The sequence below is a fragment of the Ovis aries genome, chromosome 2, assembly GCF_016772045.2.
Source record: "Ovis aries strain OAR_USU_Benz2616 breed Rambouillet chromosome 2, ARS-UI_Ramb_v3.0, whole genome shotgun sequence".
NCBI lineage: Eukaryota > Metazoa > Chordata > Mammalia > Artiodactyla > Bovidae > Ovis > Ovis aries.
Genome location: NC_056055.1, coordinates 235,457,747 through 235,483,859, shown reverse-complemented (window position 1 = coordinate 235,483,859; position 26,113 = coordinate 235,457,747). Strand labels below are relative to the sequence as shown.

The 26,113-nt window shown below is 42.7% G+C and overlaps 1 protein-coding gene and 1 long non-coding RNA gene across 3 annotated transcripts in view; one reads left to right on the top strand and one right to left on the bottom strand.

Moving 5' to 3' along the window:
• Positions 1-8,116: 8,116 nt before the first annotated feature.
• LOC132659237 (uncharacterized) lies at positions 8,117-10,886 on the bottom strand. Its single transcript, XR_009599441.1, has 2 exons — positions 10,790-10,886; positions 8,117-8,304 (listed from the first exon to the last, which is right to left on the bottom strand). It is a non-coding gene; the product is annotated as an uncharacterized LOC132659237 (long non-coding RNA).
• A 716-nt stretch (positions 10,887-11,602) lies between these two features.
• Positions 11,603-26,113, top strand: part of KHDRBS1 (KH RNA binding domain containing, signal transduction associated 1) — a 35,509-nt gene continuing 20,998 nt past the window's right edge. For both annotated transcript variants that reach the window (XM_060410549.1, XM_004005034.6), the window contains exons 1-2: positions 11,603-12,141; positions 25,184-25,308. In XM_060410549.1, coding sequence (XP_060266532.1) covers positions 11,760-12,141; positions 25,184-25,308 — 507 coding nt within the window. In that variant the 5' untranslated portion in view covers positions 11,603-11,759. The remainder of the gene's footprint in view (positions 12,142-25,183; positions 25,309-26,113) is intronic.

Sequence of the window (26,113 nt, the reverse complement as noted above, 5' to 3'; positions counted from 1 at the left end):
AAAAGGTTTTCTATTTCTTTAATTTTATATCTATGAGTTGATGTTTACTAAACTTACTGTGATAATCGTTACCTGTAAGTCAAATCATTATGCTGTCCACCTTAAACTTATACAGTGTTGTGTGTCAGTTTTATCTCAATAAAGCTGGATGAAAATCAATAACAATAAAACGCAAGTTAATTTCTGTACTAAATAATCAAATATTCATTGAATATTGACTGTAAGGTGAGGTAAGGTGAAGTCACTCAGTTGTATCCGACTCTTTGTAACCCCGTGGACTGTAACCTACTAGGCTTCTCCATCCATGGGATTCTCCAGGCAAGAATACTGGAGTGGATTGCCATTTCCTTCTCCAGGGGATCTTCCCAACCCAGGGATCGAACCCCGGTCTCCCACATTTGAGGCAGACGCTTTAACCTCTGAGCCACCAGGGAAGATACGAACATTGACTGTAATAGCCCTTTTATTGGTCTTTGTGCTAAGAAGAATAGAAGGCAAAGAAAACGCCTTACTGCAACCTGCATGGCTGTGCTGGATTCTGATCCTTCCTGCCCCATCCACTTCACTCTTGTAGCTACCCGCTGTGCTCACTTACTCTCCAACCATTTGGTCTTTTTCTGTTCCTAGAATCCACTCAAACAGTTACGGCTTCAGGGCCCCTGCACTTGCTGGTCCTTTTCTTCCAGAGTGTTCTTCCCTCAACACTGACCATGACTGGCTTCTTCTCCCTCATAGGGATCTTCCAGTACTATCCCACCAAAAGTATCCAGCCCTCCATCCCCACCCCAGTCACTCTATCACAGTATCTTGCTTTATTGTCTTTCTAAAACTTATTTCAACCTTGTTAGTTTACTTGGTGATTATCCCCTATTTAGAAAGAAGCACAAAAGCAGGGACCCTGTCTATCAAGTGCTGTTCTTGAAATAGATGCTTTGGGTAGGTGCGTTTCCCCTTCTGCCAGTGCTATCATCTGTCAAAAGTGTTTGAGGATCACTTTAAAAGTTACACAAGTAAATCAGATTCACTACTCTGTAGTCATACTGAATTCTTTATTCGAAATATTTATCCCAATTTGATTTCTATCTTATTTGCTAACTTTGGCTCTGAATTATTTGTTTCTCAAAATTAAATTCACCCTCAAGCATAAAAAGTTGTCAACTTCAATGTTAAATGCTATTCATGTTACTGCATAAATTGAACGTGTGCTAATTCAAAGTCAACAGTAAATACATAAGCAACAACAACAACAAAATTGCACCTTTGATAATAGTCAGAAGAATGGGCTTTAGGCTCTAAAAGCAATTTGAAAAGAGGAATCAAAAGCCTCTGATTTCAATGGGTAATTTCTAGAGTGTTATGCTGATTTAATATGATTATTTTACAGTGAAACCTTATACAATGGAATAACAGTGTTTTCACCTCTGGATTCGTTTCTTGTTTTAGTTATTTTGAAGTAGTTCCATTTTAAAGTATTCGGTTTCTACAAAAGAACCCAATGGTATTTAGATTAAAAAGCAACTTGTGTTCTAAACAATTTGCTTTCTTCTCTTTTATAAAAATCACTCCAACCTAGCACTTCTCTATTTCACATAGAAATCTCACGCATTCTCACCAGCTCTTCCTGTTCTTCTTTCTGACTAGAATGGACTTTCCATGCTCCAACCCAAGTCCCAGCAAAATTTTATTATTCCTTCCAGGCCTAGCCCAGATGTTTGTCTATGAGAGTTGTATCCCTCAGAATTAATTCCATCATCCTCTGTTCTCCCAAACCACCTAGGTATAAACTGTATAAGGGCAGAGGCCATGTCAGTTTTCTTCAAGACTGTATTCCCAACACCTAGCACAGTATCCGGCACACAATAGGGATTCACAATATGTTTGGTGAATGAATGAATGCGTTTCTATTACCTAGCACTATTTAATTATTTAAATGTCTTCCTCCCCAACAAGACTGTCAATCTCCTCTGTACTAAGGACCATGGTCTTGTCTATCTTATATCTCTCTGAGATGTGGAGAGGGCAAGGGCAGGGCCAGAAGAAGGTAGTTTTTATCTTGTTAAAACTCCAGTATCCATTGACTTACTCTCAAATCAGCCAGGATCACATCAGACTTCCTGTTTTGCTTTTATCTTCTCTTTAATCCAAAGCCTTTGACTGTGTGGACCACAACAAACTGTGGGACATCCTTAGAGTTGGGAATACCAGACCACCTGACTTGCCTCCTGAGAAACCTGTATGCAGGTCAGGAAGCAACAGTTAGAACTGGACATGGAACAACAGACTGGTTCCAAATAGGAAAAGGAGTACGTCAAGGCTGTGTATTGTCACCCTGCTTATTTAACTTACATGCAAAGTGCATCATGAGAAATGCTGGGCTGGATGAAGCACAAGGCTGGAATCGAGATTGCCAGGAGAAACACCAATAACCTCAAATATGCAGATGACACCACTCTTATGGCAGAAAACGAAGAACTAAAGAGCCTCTTAATGAAAGTGAAAGAGGAGAGTGAAAAGGTTGGCTTAAAGCTCAACATTCAGAAAACTAAGATCATGGCATCTGGTCCCATCACTTCATGGGAAATAGATGTAGAAACAATGGAAACAGGGACAGGCTTTATTTGGGGGGCTCCAAAATCACTGCAGATGGTGACTGCAGACCTGAAATTAAAAGACACTTGCTCCTTCGAAGAAAAGTTATGACCAACCTAGAAAGCATATTAAAAAGCAGAGACATTAATTTGCCAACAAAGGTTTGTCTTGTCAAAGCTTTGTTTTTTTCCAGTAGTCATGTATGGATGTGAGAGTTGGACTTTAAAGAAAGCTGAGCGTCAAAGAATTAATGCTTTTGAACTGAAGTGTTGGAGAAGACCCTTGAGAGTCCCTTGGACAGCAAAGAGATACAACCAGTCCATCCTAGAGGAAATCAGTCCTGAATATTCATTGGAAGCACTGATGCTGAAGCTGAAACTCCAATACTCTGGCCACCCAATGTGAAGAACTGACTAATTTGAAAAGACCCTGATGCTGGGAATAATTGAAGGCGGGAGGAGAAGGGGACAACAGAGGATGAGATGGTTGGATGGCATCACTAGCTCAATGGACATGAGTTTGAGTAAGCTCCGGGAGTTGGTGATGGACAGAGAAGCCTGATGTGCTACAGTCCATGGGGTCGCAGAGTTGGATGTGACTGAGCGACTGAACTGAACTGAACTGAATCTAAACAAAGGGCTTTCCTGGTGGCTCAGTTGGTAAAGAATGTGTCTGCAATGCAGAGACCCAGGTTGGATCCCTGGGTTAGGAAGATTACCTGGAGAAGGGAATGGCAACCCACTCCAGGATTCTTGCCTGGAGAATTCCATGGACAGAGAAGCCTGGTGGGATACTGTCCATGGGATTGCAGAGTCAGACGTGATGGAGTGACTAACACTAATGCACATTTAATCCAAACAAAGCTTCTAATGGCGGAAGGAGAGCCCTAGGAGCTAAAGCTTATTCTCCTCCCCAACCCTAAGCCTGAGTTCAACTGACTGAGTCCAGATGTAGGGTTCCTTTGGCTTCGGTGTCTCCAAGTATAACACGAACTCCCTCCACTCCCTGGGTTCCTCCCACTGCCGTTACCCTCCCCTACCCACTCTCCACCCTCTCCAACCTCCTCTTCCATTCCCCTACTGGAACGATCCCTCTAAAACTGGGTCACAACTTAAATGCTTAGAGAGTCAGGCTGGTAGAAAAAGGCCCAGGGAGTTAAAGGTGGAAACTAATTATTGCTTGAAGGAGTATAAACATTGTTCCTAGAACAGCTGATGTTTTGAGAAATTTTTTTTAGTTGTTGTTATTCAGTCTTTAAGTCACGTCTGACTCTTTGTGACCCCCATGGGTTGTAGCATGCCAGGCTTCTCTGTCCTCCACTATCTCCTGAGTTTGCTCAAATTCATGTGCATTGAGTCAGAGATGCTATCTAGCCATCTCATCCTACGCTGTCCTCTTTTTCTTTTGTCTTCAAGCCTTCCCAGCACCAGGGTCTTTTCCAATGATTCAGCTCTTTGCATCAGGTGGCCAAAGTATTAGAGCTTCAGCATCAGTCCTTCCAATGAATATTCAGGGTTCATTTCTTTTAGAATTGACCGGTTTGATCACCTTCTGGTCCAGGGGCCTCTCGAGAGTCTTCTCCAGCACCACAATTTGAAAGCATCAATTCTTGGGCTCTCAGCCTTCTTTACGGTCTCTCACATCTGTATATGACTACTGGAAAAACCATAGCTTCGACTGCACAAACTTTCAGTGACAAAGTGATGTCTCTGCTTCTTAATGCACTGTCTAGGTTTGTCATAGCTTTCCTTTCAAGGAGCAAGTGTCTTTTAATCTCATAGCTGCAGTCACTGTCCGCAGTGGCTTTGGAGCCCAAGAAAATCAAATTTGTCATTGCTTCTACTTTTTCCCCTTCTATTTGCTATTTTTAAGTTAGGCAAGCCAATTAAAATATATGCACAGGCCAAATATGGCTTGTGAGCCACTGGTTTTCTTCTCTGCCCTTCATCTTTGATGATCTGACCCTGATGCTCCCCACCCTTCTATTTCCTTACTTGAGAACCAAGACATGGACTAACTTTTGGGCCTACAACGTCTCCTGCCATTTTCCATGCACCTCCCTAGACCCCAGTCTAGATCATACCATGTGACTTGCCATTCCAGGGCCCCATGTCAAGCTTTGTAATGCTTTCATATCTCTGTATGTGCTGTTTCTATTTCTTTAGTCACTGAGCCAACCACTCTTTGTAACTCAGCCAATCCAGTATGTGCCGGTTGCTGGGGACAGAACTGTAAGCACCACAGACAAATCTCCTGCCTTCATAGGCCTTACATTCAACTGGCAGAGGTAGATGTTACTCAAATAATCACATGAAGAAGTAAATTTAAAATGTGGTAAGTGTTAGGAATGAAGCCCTGAGAACATGTAACAGTGAAAGCTAGCCTGATTGGCCCTGGGGATCTGGAAAGGCTTCTCTGAAGCAATGACATTTTTCATAAGTCTGAAGGATAGATAGGAATTAGCTTCCCTGGTGGCTCAGGGGTAAAGAATCCTCCTGCCAAGCAGAAGCCACAGGTTTAATCCCTGGGTCGGGAAGATCTCCTGGAGAAGGAAATGGCAACCCACTCCAGTATTCTTGCCTGGGAAATCCTATGGACAGAGGAGCCTGGCGGGCTACAGCCCTTGGGGTCACAAAGAGTTGGACATGACTTAGCAACTAAATAACAACAACAACAAAAAGAGGCAGAGTCAGGGGAACTTGAGTGAGAGGAGGGAAGACTTATTTGGAGTTTAGGCAAAGGAACCAGAAAGTGTGTAGTCTGGGGGAGGCCTTAGTCTGGCTTGTCTGAGGAACTGAAAAAGAGCTGGGTTGCCAAGCACAGGAACTGAGGAGAAGAATGGCATGAGATGAAGCAGGAAAGCCAGGCAGGGCTCACCATGCAGGCAGGGCTGGATCGGACATGGTGAGGGTTCTGGTCTTTATTCTAAGGACAATGGCAAGCCACTGACGAGGTTTAACTAAGGATGTTTGTATGCATGTGAGACAGACAGACAAACATGATCATATTTACATTTGGAAAACACTATGCTGGCTTCTGGGTAGAGAAATAGAGAAGAGGGGTAGGAGCAAAAGGAGAAGTTGGGGACCAGTTCAGAGGTTGCAGAAGTTCAAGTGAGGCATCATGGCACCTAAGATGGAGACACAGGTAGTGGAGACAGAGAAACACAGAGAGGCAATATTTATGAAATAAACAATAAAGAGGCTCAGGTATGGATTGCATAGGGTGGGCGTAGAGCAGTTAGGCAATAGAGAGAAGTTAAAGACAACTCCCAGATTTCTGGGTGGGTGGGGAGATGGGGGTGCTAGTCCCTAAGACAAGGAACTTGGGAGGAGAAGCAGGCTGGTGGTGAAAGCAACGGGGAGAAAGAGAGCTTAGCAATACACGTTTATGAAATGCCTGTTCTGTTCCAGCCTCTGTCTATATATAAAGACAGAAATAGTTTCTGCACACAAGGGGGACAGGCATAAAAAATTATTACAATCCAAATATTACACAGGCCTCATAACCCTGTGAACTCAAACAAAGCCATACGAACACTAATCATTCCAAGTTCCTGTTGTCCCCCCTATGAAGTTCCCTTCAAGTATCTTGGGGACACTTCTAGGGACTTTTCACAAGCGACTGTCAGACTAAGTATTGGGGCCAAGTTATTGGGCACATCAGCCCCACACTGACCCCCTTTGTCCCTGCCCACTGACCCCAGGAAGGGTGCCTGCTGTAGGAATGCTAAGAGCACCCCTGGACTAGAGTGAGGCCAACAAGCAGTCTGGCCCTGGAAGTGGATTCCTCCTTAAGTGTTGCTGGCACATGATGCTCTCAAGTGCTGGAGCAAGCCTGGGTCTAATTGAAGGAGTTAGTTTCTCAAGTCATCTGAGCCCTGAAGCAGCATTGCTAGTGCTGCAAATTTGAGTTCTACTGGGGACATGGTGAGTTTGATGGGTCTCTGGGTCATCGATAGGGGGATGTAACAAGAGGCAATTGGCTTCCGGATTTGCAACAAAGAAGTTTGGGTTAGAGATCTAAATTCCAGATCATGGAGTAGGGATATTAGGCACAGGACCCAGCTCCGAATTCCCAACATTTAAAATGCCCTGCCCCCACTTCACCTGGCAACTTTCATCCAAATCCCACCTTCCCTCATTTATGTTGGCAGTTGGCCAGTCACTCCTTCCTGTGCATTCCAGCAGCCCCTGGTATAGTCCTCTATGATTAAGCACTTTTCACACTGCCTGATAACTCTTGATTTATATATTTGTCCTCTTCACTCTACAGTAAGCTCCTTGAGGGCATGGACTCTTATTCAGTGTCGGCCCTCATGCCATTTTCATCCACACAGGCAAAGACCAAAACTATGGGAAGGAAGATAAAGGAGATGTAGTGCATATATGCGATGGAATATTACTCAGCCGTTAAAAAGAATGAAATCATGCCATTTGCAGCAACATGGTGGACCTGGAGATTATCATACTGAGTGAATAAGTCAGACAGAGAAAGACAAACATCATATAATATCGCTCATATGCAGTCTTTAAAAATGACACAAATGAACTTATCTACAAAACAGAGAACTAGCTTATGGTTACTGGCAGTGGGCAGTGGGGGATAAGATTGTGAGTTTGGGATTGACATTACATACTGCTATGTTTAAAATAAAATGCCCTTCCATGAAAAAATAAAATCAGGTTAAAAAAAACTATGGGACAAGAATAGCCAGAATTGATTGAGGAGGTGGGAGAAGAGGATGTTGCTAGGTACAGTTTTATTGTGTCATTTCTATGAATTTATGCCATGAGTATATTGATATCAGTGCACAAAGATGTTCTGTAGGATGATGTTCATTGCAGTATCATTTGTAATACTGAAAAGCTGAAATCAACCTACATATCCATCAGAAGGTAACGAGAAGTACTTGGTGGAATAATATCCTACCATGAGAAATGAAGTAGATTTACATATACTGATAAGGGATATTTGAATAGAATATTTCATTTAAAAATAAGTCAAAAATTGTTCATATAGTATACTGCAGTTTGTGTTTAAAAGGACAGACTCACATACAGATGCCTAAAAATGTCTAGAAGTTTACATAAGCAACCACTGAATAGTGGATATATTTAGAAAAGCACAGTCAAGTGAATGGGCCAGGTTTTAAGGGGAATTTTACTTTTCACTCTATTCCTTTCTTATGGTTAGATTTTCCTTAAAACTAGAAGCATATTATTTTTATAATAAAATGTGCTGTTTATTTAACATTTGTAATCCTCTGGGCATTACTCTACTTTGTATAAATGTGCTCTTTGAGTCCTCAAACAGCCTTATGAAGTAGGTAGTAGGGGTATTTTTTGTTGTTGTTTGCCCTTTTGTTTTTGGCTGCATCACAAGGTATGTGGGATCTTAGCTCTCCCCCTAGGAATCAAACCCATGCCTCCTGCAGTGGAAACACAGAATCTAACCGCTGGACCACCAGGCAAGTCGCAGGTGTAGTTTAACCCCATTTTATAAATGAAAAAAGGAAGCACAGAGATGCTAAATAATCAAAGCATATATTTTTAATAATTAAAAAATCTTAGGCAGGGAAGGGATAAATTGGAAGATTGGAACTGACATATACACACTACTATACACAAAATAGATAATAAGGACCTACTATATAGCACAAGGAACTCTACTCCATACTCCATACTCCGTAGGTGGCCTATATGGGAGAAGAATCTGAAAAAGAATGGATATATATATGTGCATAATGGATTCATTTTACTGTGTGCCCGAGACTAACACAACATTGTAAATCAAATATATTCCAATAAAACAATTTTAAATCTTAGAAAAATTTTAAATATTGAATTTTGGTCTCCCTTTCTCCTTCCATATCCTCCACATATTTGGCACCATAGATGTTTAAGCTTAAACAGATGGACAGAAGAGAAACTCTCCAGCCCAGGGAGAGCTGGAGAGTTCCAGGCTGGAGCCCTTCAACTCTTGGGAACTGACTGCAAAGCAGGGAAGGCAGACGGGGCCTGCAGATCCTCCATTCATGGATCAAGCACAAGTCAAGCAGCTATGTGCAAAAAAAAAAGGTCCTTCCAGCCTCTCTGTTAGGGACTCACATGAAAGTGAAAACAAGCAGTAAGGTACTCAATAAAATAGTAACAATGGCCACTATTGCTTATCAAGCACCTACTAATTGCCAGTTCCCGTGCTGAGTGCTTTACAAACACTATCTGTTTAATCCTAACAGCCCCAAGGTAGGTATTGTTATGACCCCTTGTTTATCAAAGAGGAGAAAGCAAGGCTGAGTAAGTTTAAGTAATGCGCTCAATCATCTGGCAGGTAAGCCAGATTTGGACCTAACTTCATCTGAATCACAATGCTCTCAATTAATCTTGCATTCTATACCATAGAAACTGAATGCAGGGAGGAAATAGGGTAGAAGAAACTTCTCTCTCCCACCTCCAAAACAAAGTCTAGCTACAGTCAGTGAAAATGAGACAGATTAGAGAACAGGCCTTTCAGATCCACAGCTAACATGAAACACCCAAAAATCTTCACTAGGCGCTAAATGGAATAACTATCCTGATTCTGCCTATAAACCCAGGAGGTTTACACTGTTATTTGTTAATGTTCACAACAACTCTGCAAGGTAGATGTCATCAACTCAACTTTAGAGAGGAAGAAACTAAGGCTCAGACAGGTTATAGTTTTACTAATGGTATACTGCAAGGACAAGGCATAGCTGGCTTTGAATTTGTCTGCCTCATTCCAAAGTCAGTTTCTTCACAAGGCCATGCTGTTAATACCTTCAGGTGAAGCTGGGGCACAGTATATCGTGGTCAACACAAAATGAAAATCCATACCTCCAGTCTTTCAGGACAGAAATTACTCTTCTCTGACCCCAGGGAAGACCCCACTCCACCCCAAACAGAAGGCTGTTGCTTCGCCTACTTGGTGAACACACTGCAGGGTCACAACATAACACCTCAGAGATAACCGTTTTTGTATCTCACTAGGAAGGTTCAAACTTCTCTTCAACCCCACCTTTAGACAAAGTAAGTAAAGGTCTGACAGCCTCCCAGAATGTTGAGTCTAGTCTAGAAGCCCACAGATACCAACCACTACCCAGCGCCTTCTCAGACACTTCTTTATCAAAGTTTTATTAGCCTCAGCTCAAGGTACCTCCAGCTGAGCATCTCATTACAGAGCAAGGACACGTCACACATTTGTACCACCACCACCCAAGCAGGAATTTCAAGGACAGCAGCAGAAATTAATCGCAAGGGAGCTATAAATCCTCTTCACCCCCTTTCCCCTCCTCCATACACTTGCTCTCTCTAATCATCTATTTTTTCACAGTCCACAAATGGATTACTCCCATACCTTAAACACATCTGTGACATTCTCATCTCTGTTCATGTATTCACACTTTCCTTTGCCTGGAATTCCTTCTCCCCTGGCTGAAATCTAACTTCCACTTTGAACTCTAATCCCACCTAATATTTACTTATCTTTGGGCATTTGTCACATTACATTCTTCATTACAATTATCCAAAAACATTCCTTTCTTTTTTCCTCCTCCTTGATTATAAACTATCTATGTGACCTATGTGATAATTTATGGAGATTTGTGTTTTGTTCTCATTCCTGCTGGTGATTTATCTCCCTACCCCCAAGAAGGCAGCCAAGCCCTAATGTTCCCTAAGCTGAAGGCTTCTAAGTTTCAAATCTACAAATCAGCAGTTTTTAGGCTCCCAGAAGACAATTTCCAGAAATGCTTTTGGAAAGCGTGGGTTTATTAGGGGAACAGATCCAGAAGGAAAAGGGATGAGAGCAAATGCTTTGAATGAGAGAAGAAAAAAAAAAAAAATCTGTGGGGGGAAGGGTTAGAGAAGGTACCAAGTGTTAGAGTTTATGGAAAGTAAGGACCTAGCCTTCATCTGCATATAGCACCCCAGGATAAGGAGTAGGCTGTGGGAGACTGTCCACTATAATGCCTTGGCCTTGAGAGCTGTGGTAAGGGTCTATCTCTTTGAGCAAGTGTAGAAAGATGATTTACAGCAGGAGGATTAGCACTCACATCAGAAGAAGCCACCCGAATGATGCAACCATCACAGATTAGAGCTGGCCTCTACCCCACTTTTTTTGTGAAAGAAACACAATCTGCAGAAAGCAGTACTATACGCAGAGAGTTAAAATGCTTCACCTTTCAGACGACTTCTCTGATCAACAACGGCTAAGTCTAAGAACCCACTATACTGGAAACGACAGGATACGACTTCTTGGACTCCCTGTTTCGGTCTGGGGCCCTTTTCCTGGCTGGATATTAGGTCCCTGATCTGAACCCTCCCTCTTAGTTTAACTCCTCCAATAGCCTTCAGTCTTTCCACTGACCAGTCCTTCCTCAATGGCCCCCTCCAAGTCTGGCCGCATCTCCACCCCTCAACCCTACGTCAGACTCTCCCTTAGTCGTTCCTTCTTCACTCTAATCTCCCTTGCGCCTCTCACCCTCGCCTTCTTCTGCCCAGTCAGCCCCAATTCCCTCTCCTTCCCCTCCCGCATCCCCCGGGAGGGTCTCCTTTCATTCTTCAGTAACCACTCCCCTCCCCACCCCGCGCCCGACCCACCGACTGAGTACAGGCACCCCCCCTCCACAGCTCAGCCGTTGGAGGCGTGGCCCCGCGAGTAACAGGTCTCCCGCCCCACACTCCGCGGGCTCGCGCGCAGACAAAGACATTCCACAGCCCCCGCCCCCTCTGTGCGCTCGGCCAGAAGAGGGAGGAGACACGTGTCCCGCTAGCGCCGAGTCACGTGGAAAAGAAACGAACGGAGCCCGCGGCCTCCCGCGCACGCGCTCAAGTACCCGGCCTGGAGGGCTCGGAGGGAAAAGGGGAGAGAGGAGGCGACTTCTTCAGACTCCACGGCGGTGCGCAGGCGCCGTGGCCCGACCGGGGACTTTGTTCTCCGCGGAGAGACCCAAGGGCGGTGCCGGTGGCTGGCTGCGCACGCGCGCCGCCTCATTTCCGGTGCTCTCTTTTGCTGGGTCGCTCGGGTCGGCTTCGGTCGCTGTCGCTCCCGCTCTCCCACCCCCGCCAACCGCCGCTCGGGCCGCCGGCGCTCAGGCCTCTGCCGCTACCGCGTCGCTTCCTCGATCCCTTAATCGCACATCTTTCCCAATGCAGCGCCGGGACGACCCCGCCGCTCGCATGAGCCGGTCCTCGGGCCGCAGCGGCTCCATGGACCCCTCAGGTGCCCACCCCTCCGTGCGTCAGGCGCCCCCTCGGCAGCCACCGCTGCCTCACCGGTCCCGGGGAGGCGGAGGAGGGTCTCGCGGGGGCGCCCGGGCCTCGCCCGCCACGCAGCCGCCACCGCTGCTGCCGCCCTCGGCCACCGGTCCCGACGCGACAGTGGGCGGTCCAGCGCCGACCCCGCTGCTGCCCCCCTCAGCCACTGCCTCCGTCAAGATGGAGCCGGAGAACAAGTATCTGCCCGAACTCATGGCCGAGAAGGACTCTCTTGACCCGTCCTTCACTCACGCCATGCAGTTGCTGACGGCAGGTAAGCGGGCCTCTGGGGTCCCTCTGGGTCTCCGGGCCAGCCAGGGGCATGGGTGGTAGCGGCTTTGTTCCTCTTGCTTCCCGTTCCCTGAGGACCTCGGCAATCGTGGACTCCTCTCATCTTCATCTTCGGAAGCTTAAGATTCCACGTTCCCATCCCGGCCCAGAGTGCGAGGGAGAATTTCCAGACGGCAGTGGAGGCCCGGAGGGAACTTAGCCATCTCTTAGCGCAAAGATCTTGATGGATAAATGCCGCGTTCCCCGCCCCCTTGGCCGACCCTTCCTCCTCCCCTCTTGCAGCTGCCCTGCGCTCCGAGTGCTCAGATTCTTCCAGAAAGGAACCTTCATCTCCCCCTTCCCCCAAAGGGGAAGCTTGTTTGATCGCGGGTGGCTGTCGGCGCCTCAACTGAGTGTAGGAGGTGAAGACAGCCTGAGCCGGGAGGGACCGTGAGTGGGGCGGGGGGCGAGGTGAGATGGGATGAGACTGGGGTGCCCTGTCCAGCGCCGCGGCCGCAGGGGCCGGTCGGACTTAGCGGTAACTGGAGCTTGAGTTGCTTGGAGGCAGGAGCAACCTGTGGGAATCCGAGCTTGAGGTTTTCCGAATTATATTTCCGACCTCGGCAGATAAGATGGTCATTTCTGCCTAGCCAGACGTTTTGGATCCCTTTATTTTATAATGTGTGTTGTGCATTCAAGAAAGGGGAAAAAAATAAACCTAGAGACGGTGAAGGGGTGATAGAAGGAGGTTAAGGATGGTTTGCGTGGCATTCCCAATCAGATGGGGAAAAAAATTGACAGAAGTTTGCGTGGCCTCCTCCCCCGCTCTTCTCAGTAGTGAAACAGACGAGGAATAGTAGTCTTTGTTCTCTTGTCTGTAGACTAGCGCTCCTTTTTTGCGCAAAACTAGCCATCATCTAGTCGCTCTGATTTCTCCTGAAAACCGCCTATTTTGCCCTCTCTTCCTGTTAAAACGGTATAATGAGTGTCTTATGATACCTAAATTTTATAAGCAAATAAAAATTCAAAACCTTCCAACACTGAGTGAGTAGTTGGACTCTTTGGCAGGATTGAAATAATGGACAGGCCCTATATGAAAATATCTTTTTCCCTGCGTTTGTTCTCTGTCTCCCAACATTAGAGATCTTTACTTTTAAACAGTAAACAAAGCCCCAGACATTCAAGAATAACATTTAAATAAACTGCTTACGGCTTCAGCTCTGTGCTTTGCTCTTCTATAACACAGTCAGATTGTTTGAAACATTACTGTTCATTGTGTTCTTCTGGCAAACTCTTTGAGGGCAAGGAAAGCTTTTTAAATCTTATTGTCTTGCATATAGCAAATACCAGTTGTTTGAATCTGAAAGCAAGTACATGTAGGTTCAAGAACCTCAGACAATGGTAAAAGTTGACTGGGTTTTATTTTTATTTTCTTGCATCTTCAAACAGTCCAGATTAAATGTATAGAATAAAATAACAAACTTTAGAACTGTAAGGTGTTGACTTGGCTTTGAAATTCTAGCTCTTGACTAGTCATCTATTCTTGGGAAACTTTTTGAATCTCACTAAGCTCATCTGTAAAGTGGGGTGGTGAGTTGTGAGGATTAAATGTTGTATAAAAAGCTCTGGCACAGTTCCTTTTGACCTGTAATCATTAGCTAATAACTTGCCACCAGTTTTCTCCTAGTTGTAAATTCGTGGTACAGATTTAGGATGAAAACGCAAAAATTTTCTTGCTATTCTACGCACATCAGGTGTCCAGTGCTAGTCTAGTCTTTTAAGTAAAATACGATTTCTTAGAATAGCTATCAAAAACTCAATCCTTATAGTGAAAGTTTTAGTTGCTCAGTCATGTTCGACTCTTTTGTGACCCCATGGACAGTGGAGCTTACCAAGCTCCTCTGTCCATGGGATTCTCCAGGCTAGAATACTGGAGTGGGTTGCCATGCCCTCCTCCAGGGGAATCTTCCTTACCCAGGGATTGAACCCAGGTCTTCTGCATTGCAGGCAGATTCTTTACCATCCGAGCCACCAGGAAAGCCTGATCCTTAAATAAAATTTTCACCTCTCTCTTACTGCTTAACTTTTGTCACGAGAGAGCGTGCTTTAATTTTTTTTTTAATTTGAGCTTTTTTCCCCCTCTCACTTTTTAAAAAACATATGTATTTTATTTATTTGACTGTGTCAGGTCTTAGTTTTCACCAATAAGCTTCATTCCTCTGTGGCATGTGGGATCTTAGATCCCAGGGCCAGGTATCAAACCTAGGTCCCCTGCATTGCAGGATGGATTCTTAACCACCGGACCACTGGAGAAGTCCAAAGCTTTTTTTATGTCTCTTTTCTTTAACCAGATTGAATTTTAATTGGAGAAAGGGGGTTGAGGTAATCACTGAGAGAACTGACTTGGGAAACGTGAATACTTCTCAGTATGGATGTGCTGTGCTTAGTGGTTCAGTCATGTCTGACTCTTTGCAACTCCATGGACTATAGCCCGCCAGGCTCCTCTGTCCATGGGGATTCTCCAGCAAGAATACTGGAGTGAGTTGCCACTAGGGATCTTCCCAACCCAGGGATCGAACCCAGATCTCCCAGATTGCAGGCAGATTTTCTGAGCCAGCAGGGAAGCCCGAAAATACTGGAGTGGGTAGCCTATCCCTTTTCCAGGGGAACTTCCAGACCCAGGAATTGAACCTGGGTTTCCTGCATTGCAGGCAGATTCTTTACCAGCTGAGCTACCCAGGAAGACTCTTTGCGTGGATAAATGTTGATATATGTTGGACCCAGCTTTTAAGGTTTTTTTAAGTTGAGTATAGTTAATTTATTTTAAGATATTTTTGAATGATCTGGAAAAGGGATTGTAGTAAAGTTGACCAATTGTGAGGAAATGAGGCTGAGAAGACAATAGTAGTTAAACTCTGTGATGAGGTTATGTGTAGGAAAAATATGACTAACACTATGCTGGATACTGGACACTGGTCTGAACACTTTACATCAACTATTAACCTAATTAAGAGGAAGTTACTCTTATTATTCTTGCCTTTATTTCTACATATGAGGAAACCAAGACAAGCAGATTAAATAATTTGCCTAAGATAACAAAATCAATAAACGGCATAAGGAAGATCTGAAGTCATTCTGAGTCTGGATCCTCACACCTAAACCTCTTTGCTCACCACTCCCTCATCCCTCACTATAGTGCCTGCAACAAATTGTACTCAAAAAAATTTGTGTGTGCTAAAATATTAAAAGAAAATCTGAACACATCATAGTCTAGCCAACAGATAGTGAAGGTGACAAGACCAAGACACAGAAGAAAGAGGAAACCCAGAGAGCATAGCACTTGGGACTGTGACTCCTCCAGGCAACTCTGCCCGTTTCCCAAGAGGTGCCGCAAGACCCAGACCACTCTTGCCTTCCCAGCCCTCCCTCTCCCTTTCACAGCTTAACCTTATTTTGTACTTATCAGCATCTGACGCACCATATGTTGTAGTTAATGTGTTTGCTTGTTGGCTACCCCCTCTTTATGACCAAAATGTCAGCTCTACCAGGGCAGGGATCTTTTGTCTGCTTTGTTCACGGCTGTGTCTTCTGTTCCTTTAAGAGTACTGCACAGAGTGGCCTCTTACTAAATAGTTGGTGAATGAATATTCATCTTCATTGCATGATGGAAAAATATCAACACAATTCTGAAGGATTTCAATTTTGAATATAGACTTCTATATTAGCCAAATTGATAATCAACTATGATGACAATTAAATGCATTTGCAAAAGTGCAAGGACTCTCAGGGTACCCATGCTTGTTTTCTGAAACAAATAATTTATCATATTATTTGTGTTAAATACTTATGTAATAAACATAAGATGTTTTTATGTATATCAGTGTTCTTTTTCCACTTTTTCTAACTGGGAAAATACAAGTCAGTATAAATGACTCAGAAATAAGTAAACATTTTGAATAGAGTAACAATCCCCGGATAATCTTGAAAGGATACTCAGCAGTTCATTCTCCAAAATCACTCAGTGCGGGGACTTCCCTGGTGGTCCAGTGGTTAAAACTCTACGCTTCCACTGCCCAGGGCATGGGTTTGATCTTTGGTTAGGAAACAGATCCTGCATGCAGCATGGCAAGGCCAAAAAAAACATGTCAGTTCAGAATATTTTCCAACAAAAACCTATTGAAATTTCAAAATAGTTAATTTCTGTGTTTTATTTACAATGTGCTATAGAAATAAATCTTTTTTGATGTATTTAAATACATCTAAGTCATGTCTAATTCTTTGTGATCCCATGGACTGCAGTCAGCCAGACTTCCCTATCCTTCACTATCTCTGGAGTTTACTCAAACTCACATCCATTGAGTTGGTGTGGCTATCCAACCATCTCATCCTCTGTCACCCCCTTCACCTGCCCTCAGTCTTTCCCAGCATCAGGAATTTTTCCAGTGAGTCAGCTCTTTACATCAGGTGGTCAAATATTGAAGCTTCACCGTCAGTCCTTCCAATGAATTCAGGGTTGATTTCCTTTAGGATTGACTGATATAATCTCCTTGCATTCCAAGAGGCTCTCAACTGTCTTCTCCAGCGCCATAATTTGAAAGCATCAGTTCTTTGACACTCAGCCTTTTTTATGGTCCAACTCTCAGATCTGTACATGACAACTGGAAAAACTGTAGCTATGATTGTACAGACCTCTAGCAAGACCTATTAAACCCAAGAAGTGGAATTGCAGGGGAACTATAGACCAAATAATGGCAGTCTATATCCACAGTTTCTTCATGTATGTGAATTCAACCAACAGTGAATCAGAAATATTCAGGGGTAGGGGGATTCCAAAATTTCCAAAAAACAAAACTTGAATTGGTTTGCAGTGGTTTACCTTGGAACTATTTACACTGTATTAGACGTTATAAGTAATCTAGAGATGATTTGAAGTACACAAGAGGATGTGTGTAGGTTATGTACAAGTACTATGTCATTTTATATAAGGTACTTGAAATCCTCTTATTTTAGTATGGGGGTATGGTCCTGGGACCAGTCTTCTTGGGACAGTGAGGGATGTCTTTGTAGGTATGAATATAAATACTAGGAAAAAAAGAGGCAGCATTTACCATTTGCAACAACTTCATGGTTGTTTATCTAGGAAAGTAGGAATGTATTGGGAATATGCTCAAACTTTTGTTCATGAATGCCTCAGTAATAAAATGGTGTACCTTATTTCATCATTGATTGGATACTGAGAAGTTTTCAAAATAAAATACTTACACAGCAGTGAAAATGAAAACTATAGCTGAATGCCACAACATGGAGAGATCTTAGAAATCGAATGTTATATGAAAAGGTCAGTCCCATAAGACTTTATCTATGTGGTACAATATTGTTTTTATGGAACATGTAATACCAATAGTTAACTAAAATATTGTTAGCATGCATAAATTTCAGATAAAGCAGTTTTTAACAAAACTTAACATGTGTTGACCATACGACTCAGCAATTATATTTGTGGGCATTTATCCCAGAAAAATTAGAACTCGCATTCATAGGAAACTTGTACATGAATGTTCATAATAGCCGAAAACTGGATATAAGCCATATGTATCCAGTTGATGAATAGTTTCGCTGTGGTACATCCATACCATGAAATACTACTCAACAGTAAAAAAAAAGAAATGAACTATTAATAAATGCAACAACTTAAGATATCTCAAGAAATTGAGGGGGAGGGGATCAGGCCTTGCAGCTTGTAAGAACTTGATTCCCTGACCGGGGATTGAACCCCAGCCCTGGTGGATAAGCACCAAGCTCTAACCACCGGGCAGTCAAGGAATTCCCTCAAGAGAATTATGCTGAATTAAGAAGCCAACCTCAAAAGATTACATACTGTATAATTCCATTAATTTAACATTCTTGAAAAGACAAAATAATTGAGCTGGAGAACATCAGTGATTGCCAGTTGTGAAGGAGAGAGGAAGGGCAGTGACCGTGCCTATAAAAGGGCAGCATGAGGGATCTTTGTGTTCTGTGCTGTACTGGAATCAGTCTGTACCGACACTGGTTGTGGTCGCATGAATCTGATTAGAGCATAGAGCTCTAATTCATAGAGCTAAGCACACACGCGTGCGCGCACACACATGTGCATGCAAAACTAGTGGCATCCAAATAAAGTCAGTAGATTGTATTTGCATGTTTTGGTTATGATATTGTATTATAGACATGCAAAATGTTATCATAGAGAATAGTGGGTAAAGGATATAGGCGATCTCTTATTTCTTAAAACTGCATGTAAATCTACAATTATCTTAAGATAAAGTGGTTTGTTTTGTTTTTAAAAGGAAAAAAAGCCCTAAACTGTAAGTTGTACCCTGAGAAAGAGATTTGGGAGACCATGGTCAATAGGCCTGATAAGAGTTTGCCATTATCTTGAAATATGGGAATTACTGCAAGGAGATCCAACCAGGCCATTCTGAAGATCAACCCTGGGATTTCTTTGGAAGGAATGATGCTAAAGCTGAAACTCCAGTACTTTGGCTACCTCATGCAAAGAGTTGACTCATTGGAAAAGACTCTGATGCTGGGAGGGATTGGGGGCAGGAGAAGAAGGGGACGACAGAGGATGAGATGGCTGGATAGCATCACTGACTCGATGAACGCGAGTCTGAGTGAACTCCGGGAGTTGGTGATGGACAGGGAGGCCTGGCGTGCTGCGATTCATGGGGTCGCAAAGAGTCGGACACGACTGAGCAACTGAACTGAACTAACTTGGGCTTTGAAGGATTTTTTTTTGAGCCAATACCCGCCCTTAGTCAAGATTGTATGTGAAATACTGTGTCTGTTTTTCTGGGGAGTTAGTCTGTAAGGGCTCATGACCCTAAATAAAATTTAAAATGTATAGCTCTGTGTTCTTGCTTTACATAATAAGTAATTTGAAAAATGAATGGAGTGGCTTTATACAAAGTTAATAAACTTACTGGACTTGTGAATCCAAAAGGATTTACCAACAGACAAGATACAGGGCAGAGAACTATAAACTTGGGAATGGTAAACTTATATGAATTGTTAAGGGAAGTTGGGAGTGTTAATGGTATATTTCTTTAATTTGATATAGTTTATAGATGCCTGTTGTCTATTAGGCATTGTATGATAAATGGCAGATAGTTCAGTGATGAAGGGGTCCAGAAATGGATAATAGCAGGGGAAGGAGTGCTGTTGTTAGATGTTTGAACTAAATACATTAATATTCTGGAGGACGGCGTGACACCTGACCTTTTGGAGCAGATACCCTATGAATCTTGCCCTTCTAGAAGCACTATCTCTAGATGCCTTAGTCAGAAAACCATGACTGTCTTGCTCCTTATGTAGCATTTATTAAATGTTCAGTTAATGGATTGTACATGACAGTCATTTTTAGTTAAGCCAGGCCAGTTGATAAAATCTGTATATAATTTTTTCAAACTTCTCTAGTATTAATTATTTTTCTGTTCATAAAATCTTTCTTCTGTTTTTTTAAAAAATCTTCCTTTTTAAAAGTAAGAAGCAAGACTGAGGTTTAACAATTTGCCCCAAGGTCACACAGCAAGCATGTACCAGAGTTGGGACTCACACCCAGTTCTGTTTAGCTTCAAAACTCAGGTTTTCCTCTCAGACATATATTTAAGAAGCAGTTCTCATCCTTTGGCTTCCCTGGTGGCTCAGACGGTAAAGCATCTGCCTGCAATGCGGGAGACCCAGGTTTGATGCCTGGGTTGGGAGGATCCCCTGGAGAAGCAAATGGCAATCCACTCCAGGACTATTGCCTCGAAAATCCCATGGACAGAGGAGCCTGGTAGGCTACAGGCCATGGGGTTGCAAAGAGTCGGACACAACTGAGCAACTTCACTTTCTTTCACTTTCTTTCTCATCCTTTGGCACTTACAATACGGTTGTGATAAGGCCTACCAAAAAAAGAAAGATTAAGTTATAGTAGAAGAAATGCCACAAGACTGGTTGAATTTGCTAACTGACATACAGAATAACCTGGGTTTAAATACCTGCTCTGTCATTAATTTTGTGATGTTGGACAGTATTTCTGCACCTGTTAAGTGAGGATAATTTTCATTATAAAGACAAAGGGAAACCCGAAAGGGTAAGATAATGATTATTGTCAGCATCTGACTCTGAACCAGATGGGTCACCTCTCTTGTGTTGTTTACAGGATACTTTTTCTTTCTTTGACTGTTGGGACATCCAAGGTCTCCAGAGACCCAAGCAAAGATCTTTTAAAGGAGTCAGTTTCACAAAGATTGTCTAGAAGTACTTTTGCCTGCGGGTAAGGCATTTTTAGGAAGCTTCACCTTATTTTTTTTTTTTCCTTCCTTTTACAGCCTGCTTGTTAACTCTCCACAAGAAGTGAGGCCAAGGAGAGAAATTGAAAAAAAGATCAGGCAGCTGAACATCTGAGGTGTCGATAGAGCGATTTTGTGGCATTTAGGTGGATGACAGTGTCTGAGGGTATAAGTTGAACTTCCTGAAACTTTAAAAAATTAGCTCTTTTTTCACTTAAATAAAGTGTGCCCCTCTCTCCCTATTGAGAGGCAATAATAAAAGCATGAGGTTTGAAGTTAGAGAAAGCCTGGGTTTTAATCCTTATTTGGGTACTACTTCAACAGCTTTCTGACTTAGAGATTTAACTTCTCTGAGTTTGTTTCTTCAGTTGTAAAATAGGGATAGTACCAACTGCTTCACCCAGTAATGTTTGAGTATAAATGGGGTCATATTTGTATAGAATTTGATGTATTGTAGGCACTGAATAAAGGATTGGTCCTTCCCCTTCCAAAAGTGGAAGGTGACCCTCTTTGAAGGCTCAAGTTGCTTCTTTTGCTTTCTAGGCTAACCCTGTGATTGATTTATCTTTTCAGTCCTGTTTTATTTAAACCATTGTTCTCTGAATTCTCTAAAAAATGCTTTAACATTATTTTTTAAATTGTAAGGTAAGTGGACAAGGGGATCCTAATTAAATCTACTTCGTTCAAAACATAGCAGAAGGATCTGTGTTTTAAATTTTTGCTTATTTATTATTTTTATTTGTTTGTGCCAGGTCTTATTTGGGGTGTGTGGGATCTAGTTGCCCGACCAGGGATCAAACCCCAGGCCCCCTGCATTGGGAGCAGAGAGTCTTATTTAAACACTGGACCACCAGGGAAGTCCTAGATGCATGTTTTAAAAAGGCCTAATATTCACAGGGCACATTTCAGTGATATTAAACCCTTCTACTGGGTTCAGTTTTTGCAGCCCTGCTTCCTGTGGGAATACAGATTAACAGATTTCAAGTCTTAGCTTCTTGTTCTGACCAATTAAAGTTTCTGGAAAGTGATACAAAGTACAGCTGAAGGGCCTAACTAGATGGCAGCAATTAGAACACACAGAGACATAGATGAGATGACGTATATAACTTGTTCCACATTTTTAGAAGCTCCTCTGATTTGAAATGTGGCATCTTTGTTCCTGTAGGACATTTGAAGATTTTAAGTACCCAGTTTACCAGCCCAGAAGCTCTAGAAGAAGTGTGTTCAGAGATGGTAGCTCAAAACCAGTGACTGCAAAGTTAATATTAGCAGTAAGTGGGAAGGGATGGAGGTCAGGATACACAGGCAGTGAAACAGTAAACAAGTAGGGTGTTGAATGAAGCGTTTAGTCTGTTGATTGTAAGGTCACATTTGCTTTCTACTCCAAGTAATGAAAAATAGGAGTGCAAAGAGCACTGTCATTTATGGTTCTTATAAGTGTATAACATCTCAGTTTAGGCTTTTTAATAAACAGAGAAGCCTTCAGTTTGGAATTCTGAACTCTGTGAGTCTCAGTAACTTTCCTTCATCTGTGTATATCATAGCTAGATTTAGTCTAAACAGTTATTTTTAAAGTTTGTTAAAGGTTTAGATTTGCAGAATGTGTTTAAAGTATTATGTCTTTATATACTAAGGTATATAAAGGTCCACCAGGCTCCTCTGTCCATGGAACTCTCTAGGCAAGAATACTGGAGGGGATTGCCATTTTCTTCTCCGAAGGATCTTCCCGACTCAGGGATCAAACCTGGGTTTCCCACATTTGAGGCGGATTCTTTACCATCTGAGCCACAAGGGAAGCCCATATATTGAACTAGTGGTTTTCGAAGTGTGAACCTTAGGGCAGCAATATCAGCATCACCTGGTCACAGTTTTAAATGCAGATTCCTAACACAATCCTAAATGCAATCCCAGACTGGGATTGGGTCCCAGCAGTCTAGTTGAACTAGCTGTCAAGATGATTCTGCTGCATACTGAAGTTTGAGAACCCTTATCTTTATTTTTATTTTTTGGGGGGCTCCCAAATCACTGCAGATGGTGATTGCAGCCATGAAATTAAAAGACGCTTACTCCTTTGAAGGAAAGTGTCCAACTGAAAAGCAGAGACGTTACTTTGCCAACAAAGGTCCCTCTAGTCAAGGCTATGTTTTTTCCAGTGGTCATGCATGGATGTGAGAGTTGGACTGTGAAGAAAGCTGAGTGCCGAAGAATTGATGCTTTTGAACTGTGGTGTTGGAGAAGACTCTTGAGAGTCCCTTGCACTGCAGGGAGATCCAACCAGTCCATCCTAAAGGAGACCAGTCCTGGGTGTTCATTGGAAGGACTGATGCTGAAGCTGAAACTCCCAATACTTTGGCCACCTCATGCAAAGAGTTGACTCATTGGAAAAGACTCTAATGCTGGGAGGAATTGGGGGCAGGAGGAGAAGGGGACAACAGAGGTTGAGATGGTTGGATGGCGTCACCGACTCAATGGACATGAGTTTGAGTGAACTCCGGGAGTTGGTGATGGACAGGGAGGCCTGGCATGCTGTGATTCTTGGGGTTGCAAAGAGTCGGACACGACTGAGCGACTGAACTGAACTGAACTATCTTTAAATTACAGAAGATAGGGACTTCCTTGTTGGCCCAGTGGTTAAGACTCCATGTTGCCAGTGCAGAGGGCACAGATTTGATCCCTGCTTGGGGAACTAAGATCCCACATGCCCCTTGGCATGGCCAAAAATTTTTTTAAAATATGAAAGTTAGAAACACTGGAAATGTTGTATAAGGAGAACATTGTGTTAGAGTATTCCACTGATTTTAGGGCATATAAAAATTTGTTTTATTCTCAGTGGACCATAGTATAATGTTTTAGTTGCTAGTATTCATTGCCTCCATACTCTGCCCCATTTCTGTTAGTACTCCTTTTGTAGCTGTTAACTATTCTTCATTGCCAGCTTCGTATACTGGTACCCCTTGTATATAGACATAGTGGAGATTGGGACCATGTCTAACTGGTTGTGTGGTTTCTCCTATACTTTACAGGGCCAAGTGCCTGGTGCTTAGTGATCATGGTGCTTAGTGATCATACCTATATCTGTCCCTTCGTGTGCCTCACCATAGGAAGCGCTCAGACACTTGGAATCACTGAATAAATGAATGGAGTTTCCTAATGATAGGAATCGTTTGGGATACTAAGGTTCTAGCTGATGAAACTGTCTTAACCTGTGAATTGAAATTACCTTGGTGCATTTTTTCCTTTAGGACACTGAGTGAATTTGGGCTAGAGAGTGTTAAGTAGATATTAAAACACTTCTAAGAAATGTGCTTTTAGGACTTTACTGGTGGTCCAGTGGTGAAGACTCTGGACTTCTGCAGGGGACAGAACTAAGATGAGGGCAGAACTAAGATCCTGCATGGCCAAAAGGAAAAGCAGAAAGAAATGGGCTTTAATTAGCATATTTGCATATTTTATTTTATTTATTTGGCTGTGCCAGGTCTTAGTTGTGGCATACAGCATCTTTTTAATTGCCACATGCAAGATCTAGTTCCCTGACCAGGAATCAAACTCAGGCCCCACTGCATTGGGAGAAAGGAGTCCCAGCCACTGGAACACCAAGGCAGTCCCTCCATGTTACTTTATTCTGTCTTCATAGCAACCTCTTGAGGTAGATACTGCGTCCATTTTACAAATAAGGACATCAAAGTTCAGAGCAGTTAAACTTTTCAGAGTTCACACAACTAGTGAGTGGCAGAGTAAAACCCAGGTCTTTCAGACTTTGAAGGACTGCTACTATCCAAAGCACTACTGTTACAAAATTTTAATAGGACTCTCAGTTGTGTGTTTAAATTAACTTTGTCTCTTCATTAAGATACAGCTTTGGGGACTTACTTAGTGGTCTAGTGGTTAAGAATCCACCTGCCAATGCAGGGGACATGGGTTTGATCCAGCCAGGAAAATTCCACTTGCCTCAGGGCAACTAAGCCCGTGCACCACAACTGCTGAGCGCCCTCACCTTGGGGTTGTGCTCCACAGCAAGAGAAGCCACCACAATGAGAAGTAGAAGCACTGCAGCTGGAGAGTAGCCCCCGCTCACCACAGCTGGAGAAAGCCCAAGTGCAGCAACAAAGATCCAATGCAGCCAAAATACATAAGTAGAATAATAATAATAAAGATATGGCTTTGTACTTTTTCCTGATGCAGGTTTAAATTTTTTCCAGTTTGTTTATCCCCGTTTCCTCATCTCACTCCTGTCTAAAGAACATTGGACTGTCTCTGTAGAGGTTTCTGCTGAAAGTAGAAGAGCAAACTGCCCTTACTAGAAGGAGGCTTTGAGACTTCCCTGGTAGTCCAGTGGTTAAGACTCCAGACTTCCAATGCAGGGGATGAGGGTTCAATCCCTGGTCAGGGAACTAAGATCCCACATATGGCAAAGCAGCTAAGCCTGCAAGCCAAAACAAGAGAGAGTCATGTGCAGTGAAGGATCCCACATAACTCAGAGATCATCCCACATGCCACAACTGAGAGCCAGCATAGCCAAATAAAAAGAAGCAGGCTTTTGGTTTCCTAGTCAACTTCATCTAGCTTTGGTGCTGTCTTTATTTGAAATTAAGGCACTAGTCATCTGAACTATTCATTAATATTTGGTCTCATTACACAGTATTCCCTCTTACTGCTTTAAGTAGACTCAGAATTTTGCCTTTATTTAAAAGAACAAAGCTAAATTAAATTTCTGTTTGTCCTATTCAGAAATTGAGAAGATTCAGAAAGGGGATTCAAAAAAGGACGATGAGGAGAATTACTTGGATTTATTTTCTCACAAGAACATGAAGCTGAAGGAGAGGGTTCTGATACCTGTCAAGCAGTATCCCAAGGTAAGGGAAAGAGTGCCTCATTTCTTTGAATTGGCTTCGTAGTATGAGAATGTGTAGTATGTGGTGTGTCTTGTAGCACCAGCTGTAACAAAAGATTTGCAGAGGTTGTGGGCCTGGTGAAGGTTCTGTCCCATGCTTATAATGACTGTATCCAGCAGGCAAGACACACAGGCCTGCAACTAAGAGCATAGCTACAGCCAGGAAGGAAATGCGACCATCTTTTTATTATCAAAAAAGGAATTTCTTTCTCAAATGTTTGTTTAGCTTCAAGCTTAAAGGAAAAAAATTGAACCGTAATTGTTCTTTGTCGAAAGATTGAGCTGAAGTTTAAATAAAAGAAATACAACACAAATCCTTGTGACACAATGAATAAGTTAATTTTATTTCTTACTCAAAGTTTTTTTGCTCTTGTTTGTTTTTGATTTGGGGTATACTGCTTGTGGTATCTTAGTTCCCTGACCAGGAATGGAACCTGTGACCCTTGCAGTGGAAGCACATGGTTTTAACCAGTGAACCTCAAGGGAATTCCCAAAGTTTCACTTTTAAATAAATGGTTTCTACTACTACTCCTTTTATAAAAAAACAAACTAGTTTTAGTCAGACCAGTACTACCAAAGGGGGGTAACGTATGTCTGTTCTGTTCTAAAGTAACTGCCTTAAAAACGTTTATGTATGTTAAATTACAAAGAGTTGTGGAGTGATAATTTGGAAAGAACATCATACTACATCAGGAATTCAAGTTCCAGAACTGCCGCTTTGCAGTTTTGTGCCATGCCATGCTCAGTTGCTCACTCATGTCCAACTC